This window comes from Cynara cardunculus (genome assembly GCF_001531365.2).
Source record: "Cynara cardunculus var. scolymus isolate 2C chromosome LG 7, CcrdV1, whole genome shotgun sequence".
NCBI lineage: Eukaryota > Viridiplantae > Streptophyta > Magnoliopsida > Asterales > Asteraceae > Cynara > Cynara cardunculus.
Window position 1 is genome coordinate 9,621,578 of NC_037534.1, and position 6,697 is coordinate 9,628,274.

Here is a 6,697-nt window from a genome sequence, read left to right on the forward strand (position 1 = left end):
TATATATATATATATATATATATATGGTATATATATATATATATGGTATATATATATATATAGGGTATATATATATATATAGGGTATATATATATATAGAGGCTCATTCAAGGAAAAACTAAGTTGTTTGTGGTAACCGCGAGATCCGATCTCAACCACACAAGGAAAAACTCTGTGTGTGTGGTATATTTCAAATGCAACCATATCCATTTGTACAACCAATGCAACCCAATTAATTGAGATATTAATAGAAATGATAAGAGTTCATTTATTCTGATTTGAATATTTATGGAAGATGACTAGAGTTTATTAATTATGATCAATACTTTGTATTAGACAACAATCAAAATTTTTATGAAATCATATATTTGTCAAATTAAATTGACGATTGAGATTGAATTGTATTGGTTGTACAAATGTAAAATGTTGCATAATAATTCACCTATATATATATATATATATATGTGTGTGTGTGTGTATGTATGTATGTATACGTATATACATATAATAATAAAATATATATATTATTGTTGATTTTGACATTTGATGGGCTTATATCAATTGTAATTCGCAAAACATTCAACACCTCTTATTAAAAGGTGCCATTAACACTCCCCTACTCTTACCTGTTTAATTTTTTTTCTTATTGTCTTATTTGAAATTAATCACTTAGTTTTAGTGGATGTAATTAAAATGGTTTAACCGACAAAAATTTGAAAAGTGTTGGTATATAATTACAAGTCAAACTTAAATTTCTAAAAAATATAAATTATTTTTGTAAAGTTTGACTTCTTTCCTTGTATTAAATGCTACATGATGTTATAGCAGATAATGAGAGCATGTTCAACATACATATACACATACATCAATACAGAAAGCAGTAGTACGATACAAAAAGAGGATGATGGATTAGAAACAAAGTATCGAGGAGTTAGACGTATAAAGGTTTCAATATCATATATAATTATATTTTTTTGGATATGTTTAATCATATATTATTAAACATACATGTATTGTTAATACAATATATGTTTAATATTATATGATTAAGCTCGTGTATCATGTGTGTAATCATATATAATTTAAGTTTGACATTTGTGGTGTTGGACTTGCAATTCTTTCTGACTATAACAACAATGCAAAGTAAAAGAGAACATTTAATATTTATACCCCATACATAAACCAAGTTTGAAGTTAAATCAATATACATATCATACTTCCTAACCACCTACCAAGACAAGTATCATCGCAATTGAACACCATCTAGCCTTCCATTCTTAATCAGGTATAATTAATCTAACTTCCACAAGCCATACATTCGTCACGGTTCATCAACGAACACACCATCTGTGACATTTTGGTGTTATCATCTTCTTCGCTCGCTGCTATCTTTGGTTTTTCCTGGATTACAATTATTTTGGTGAGTGTAAGTTTCAAGATGACGAGAAAAAACATGAGATTCGAAGGAGATGAGATATACCTTGAGAATGGAAGTATCAACAGTGAATTTGATTGCATCAGCTGCAGCACGTGATCGCAAATAGTACATCCCTGTTTTAAGCCCCTACATGACAATACTTAACAATTAAACCAAGTAAACCGCACTAAATGATGTTACATATTAGCGGAGCGACTGATCCAACAAGCACTGGTGTTAACAGTCGTGAAAACCTCAGACCCCTGCTAGTTGTTCAAAAGGCTTCATTTGTTTAGTATCATAAAAAACACCAGAACGATTTACAAAAAACCAGTTACAACACGCAAATAATAACATAAATTTACTATATTTCGAAACAGTTCACATACCTTGGACCAAGCATGAAAGTGCAACGAAGTAAGCTTGCCAAAGTTGGGTTGATCCATATGTACGTTTAGACTTTGACTCTGGTCTATGTAGCATCCACGATCCACAGCCATATCAACCAACGTCTTTTGTTTGATCTCCCACACAGTTCTGATTTCACATTATCGAATAAGAATTGAGGCCAGAAAAAGATAGAAAAATATGATAAAGAAAATGGGCTCCAAATCATACTTGTAAATAGCTTTCAGATCTTGGGGAATTTCAGAAATTTTCTGAACAGAACCATTCTCAATGACAATCTGATTCTTAACAGTGGGAGACCAAAGGCCCATCTCAGTTAAGTCATGCAACAAATGCTTGTTCACCACCACAAACTCGCCACTGCACACAGAAATTACAGTTCAATATCTAACAGCAACAATCTTCAAAATTAAAAATTATCAAAAAACTAACCAAAACCCACAGAATCATCTACCTTAAAACTCTGCGACTGTACATATTGGATGTGTATGGCTCGAAACACTCATTATTTCCAAGAATTTGGCTTGTTGAAGCAGTTGGCATGGGAGCAACAAGTAGTGAATTCCGTACTCCATTTTTGGCTATCATTGAACGGAGAGCATTCCAGTCCCACATATCCGAAGGAGTTACCCCCCACATATCTGGTTGGAGAATTCCCTATAGATAGATGGCACAAAAGAGTTAAAGGGGTTCCAGCAGGATCACTACTTTTCTGATTTTTGAAATCCATAAAATGTTAAATTAACACTCAATCAAATGCAAATATCAGATATGATGTCACTATGTCAGCATAACAAAAGAACATATTCAAGGAGTCCAACCTTACTAACAGGACTGCCATTGTATGTTTCATAAGTGCCTTCTTTTTCGGCTAACTCAGATGAAGCTTTCAGAGCATGGTAATATATTGTCTCGAATATGTCTTTGTTCAACTGTTGAGCCTGTAGTTCATGATGAAAAATAATGAGAATCAACAAGCAACACTCACATAAGGTTTACAACATCAGAGAAGACAAGTATTACCTCTGGTGAATCAAATGGCATGCCAAGCAATATGAAAGCATCTGCAAGACCCTGGACCCCAATACCAATTGGCCTGTGCTGTAAATTTGACCTTTTTGCAGTTTCAACTGGATAATAGTTTACATCTATAATGTTGTTGAGATTTCTGGTAACGATTGATGTGATCTGCCCAACACAAAGGTAAAGATTTGTGATCATAGTGAAATAATAGTTTCCAAAGAATGACCCATTGCAAGCTTTGAAGCCAGTAAAGATTAGAAACATTGCATAACAAACCAAACCTCAGCTAGTTTGTCAAAATCAAAGTAGCGGTTGCCAGAACCTCTGCTACCAACAAGCTTTGATGGTTGAGATTCTGCTGGAATCCCCTGAAAGAGACAAAATACAACTTCAAACAACGCCTAACCAAATATGAAGTGGGCCAATCATATTTAAGAAGGGTTATCACTAAAACCATACCTTCTCTCGCACATATCGGGGTAACGCAATGGATGCCAGATTACATACAGCAGTTTCTGTTGGACTTGTGTACTGAATAATCTCGGTACACAGGTTTGAAGACTTGATGGTACCAAGATTCTGCTGGTTGCTTTTTCTATTACAGGAGTCCTAAGAAAAGAGCAACATGATTTTATTTGGGAAAATATGAAGAAATGACATGATTACTGCAAAACTTGAACTACACTAACAAAGTATTTTAGTCTCTAAAACTACCTTGAAGAGCATAAAAGGGGTCCCAGTTTCTATCTGAGCCGTCAGAACTTCAAACCAAAGAGCCTGTGCCTGGACCACTTTCTTAGCTTTCCCCTGAGTTCGTAAGATGGTAATACTATTAGGCAATAGAACTAATATAAAATAAACCTAATTATAAGGAAACTACAGAGCATGACAAAAAGGCTAGCTTTACCTGTCTTTCATATTGGGTATAGAGGCGCTCAAACTCCTCACCCCAACAATCACCCAAACCTGGAGCCTCATTTGGACAAAACAGAGACCAAGTGCCATTACTCTGGACTCTCTTCATAAAGAGATCAGGTACCCAAAGAGCATAAAACAAATCCCGAGCCCGCTGCTCTTCCTGCATGATAATTTAATCATTTTCAAACTTTGTGAGACACTAGCCAAATAAAAACCTTAACCATAAGAATGGATTGGATCAACTCAAACAGAAAATATGGTTTTCAGCTGAGGAAAAAGAAAAATTAAGCAGATTTCATAGTGAAACATTTTATACCGTTCCATGGTTCTTCCTCAAATCAAGAAACTCAAAGATATCAGCATGCCATGGCTCCAAATAAACAGCAAACGCACCTAAATTATTTAAAATTGAATTACCATACAGAAGCACAATTATACGAAACAAAGAGAGTAGAGTATAATCATAACTGAACAACATACCCTTTCTCTTGCCACCTCCTTGGTCAACATAACGGGCAGTATCATTGAAGACACGCAACATTGGAACAATGCCATTGGATGTACCATTTGTTCCACGTATGTAACTTCCAGTTGAACGGATATTATGAACAGAGACACCAATTCCTCCTGCTGATTTGCTGATAACAGCACATTCCTTCAAAGTGTCATATATTCCCTCAATGCTATCATCTTTCATGCATATCAGAAAGCAGCTACTCAACTGCAAGTCACATTATTGACTCCATGTGAGAAACAAAAAAACATATACTACTATCAAGAAGTCAAAAATCTATGGCACAGTAAGAAATTTCTTTAATGAAATGTCAAGAGTGTTGCAATCCACAAAGGAGAAAGCAATAAACATAAAGAGTATTCATACTTGGGGCCTTGGTGTTCCAGCATTGAAGAGAGTGGGAGAAGCATGAGTGAACCACCTTTGTGACATCAAATGATAAGTCCTGATTACAGAATCAATGTTATCCTTATGAATCCCAACCGCAACCCTCATCAGCATATGCTGAGGCCTTTCAACAACTTTCCCTTGGATCTTCAAAAGATAAGATCTCTCAAGGGTTTTAAAACCAAAATAATCATAGTCAAAGTCCCGGTCATATATAATCTCGCTGTCCAACCTAGTAGCATGCTGAAACAAAAAAGTCATAAGCAGTTAATACACCTACATATATATATAACTACCTTTATAAGAAAGTTCATGTATTGTGTTATCAAATAGAAAATCTACAGCGATGTGCCAACTGCCAATTGCACGCTTCCATAAGATAAGTCATAACTGTGGGTCGACACCCAGAATGTATGCATCTTATATAATCATGATAGAGAGGCATAACCAATTTTAGAGGATATAAAAGAACCTCAAATAGATTTGATAAACCCCATCTCCACCCTCAAAAAAGAAAAGAACAAGTACAAAGAGATCTCTCCTTAATTATGCATTGCTACACATGATCTAGGATCTGTGATTGTTTTGTCATAACAACCCACTTAAACCTCAAACAGCTATAACATGTTAGTAAACATATATCACCTTCATGATGATTTCATAAACATCATCTGCTATAAGGGGGGCTTTCTGACCAGATCTCTCGCTGACATGTGCATACATTTCTTTGATTCTGCAGTGATAACCGAGATTGAGTACCAATCCAGAGAATAAAAACATACTACGATTTAAATAAGACATAAATATCTAACTCTTGAACTACACACCCAGATAGTGAAAATAGTGTTATGTAAAGCATATACTAATGCAACTTCACTTACGTTTCAGAAAATGATTTCTTGGTGTTCTTGTGCAAATTCGAGACAACAATCCTTGCAGCCAACTGCATCAAAAATGAAGCGATTCAATTAAGTAATCATAAAAATCAAAGAAAAAAGTGTATAGTAGTTAATTTCATCAACAGAACCTAAAAACCCCTGATCGAGAACAATAAAATTCAAAGAGAGTAATTTTCAGACGATGCTATGGTAGACATATCATGTATACACTTGCAAAAGCAGCAAGTTCACCTACTTTGATTTAAATGGTTTTTGAGTCCAACTGATTGGTGCGTTTTAATTAATTTACAAATCCACCTCAATATTACACAGCATTCAAACCTAAATTGAACCACTGGAGTGACGGAATTGTAAGTAATCATTACGAAACAACAAAATTCCGTAATCAACAAACAATTCATCAGTATTCTTATCCTAAGAAACAAATCGAAAACAGAATAACTGAAAAGAAATGAATAATCCGGTAACGTGAATAGAAACTTACGGAAGCATAGTCGGGATGGTTAGCAGTCATGGCAGCGGCGGTTTCCGCGGCAAGTTCATCAAGCTGGCTTGTGGTAACTCCCTTGTAAACACCAGCACACACCTTCTGGGAAACAAGCACTGGATCACAGTGTTCAATGCTAAGTCCATAACTGAGTTTCTTCAATCGAGCAGTGATCTTATCGAAATGCACAGTCTCTTGACGCCCATCTCTCTTCACCACATACATGTTTTCAGAGAAAATCAGAGGGAATTCGTGGAAGGAATGGTGCACAACAGCAAGAAGGCTGCTTCAATTGATTTTATAGCCTGGGGAAGTGTGAGCGGTGGCGTTTGAATTTTGGAATTAGGGTTTCCCTCAAAAACGAGGGTTTCCCGCCAGTTGGGTGGCGCGGGTAAATTGGGTAGGTGCGGAGCTGTCATCCCAATTGGGACCACTTTTCGTGCTTTTTATTTCCACAATCTTTTTTTATAGCAAATTACATTTTTAGTCCCTATAGTTTGTTAAAATTGCGATCTGAGTCCTTATGGTTTAAATATTGAGATTTTTGTTTTTATAGTTTATAATTTATTGTTATTTTCATCCTTGAACTAAATTTTACCTTTTTAAATACAAGGGAACAAAATAGTATTCTCCAAACCCTCAAA

At 35.2% G+C, this 6,697-nt stretch overlaps 1 protein-coding gene across 1 annotated transcript; it reads right to left on the reverse strand.

Annotated features, from left to right (window-relative positions):
* Positions 1 to 1,139: 1,139 nt before the first annotated feature.
* Positions 1,140 to 6,376, reverse strand: LOC112515319 (ribonucleoside-diphosphate reductase large subunit). The gene is made up of 17 exons (XM_025122064.1): positions 6,051 to 6,376; positions 5,549 to 5,610; positions 5,313 to 5,400; positions 4,647 to 4,910; positions 4,247 to 4,487; positions 4,083 to 4,159; positions 3,756 to 3,926; positions 3,563 to 3,655; positions 3,308 to 3,457; positions 3,130 to 3,216; positions 2,849 to 3,013; positions 2,647 to 2,766; positions 2,280 to 2,482; positions 2,036 to 2,185; positions 1,807 to 1,954; positions 1,481 to 1,564; positions 1,140 to 1,401 (listed from the first exon to the last, which is right to left on the reverse strand). The coding sequence occupies exons 1-17, from the start codon at positions 6,276 to 6,278 to the stop codon at positions 1,297 to 1,299; spliced, it is 2,436 nt and encodes an 811-aa protein (XP_024977832.1). The 5' UTR covers positions 6,279 to 6,376; the 3' UTR covers positions 1,140 to 1,296.
* Positions 6,377 to 6,697: the final 321 nt, after the last annotated feature.

Bases quoted from the DNA above. Each gene is read 5' to 3' on its own strand.
- LOC112515319 (XM_025122064.1), bottom strand. From the start codon at position 6,278: ATGTATGTGGTGAAGAGAGATGGGCGTCAAGAGACTGTGCATTTCGAT. The intron at 5,611-6,050 runs GTAAGTTTCTAT...TTTTTGATGCAG, and splicing joins ACCATCCCGACTATGCTTCC to TTGGCTGCAAGGATTGTTGT. The intron at 2,767-2,848 runs GTAATACTTGTC...CATGAACTACAG, and splicing joins TGCCATTTGATTCACCAGAG to GCTCAACAGTTGAACAAAGA.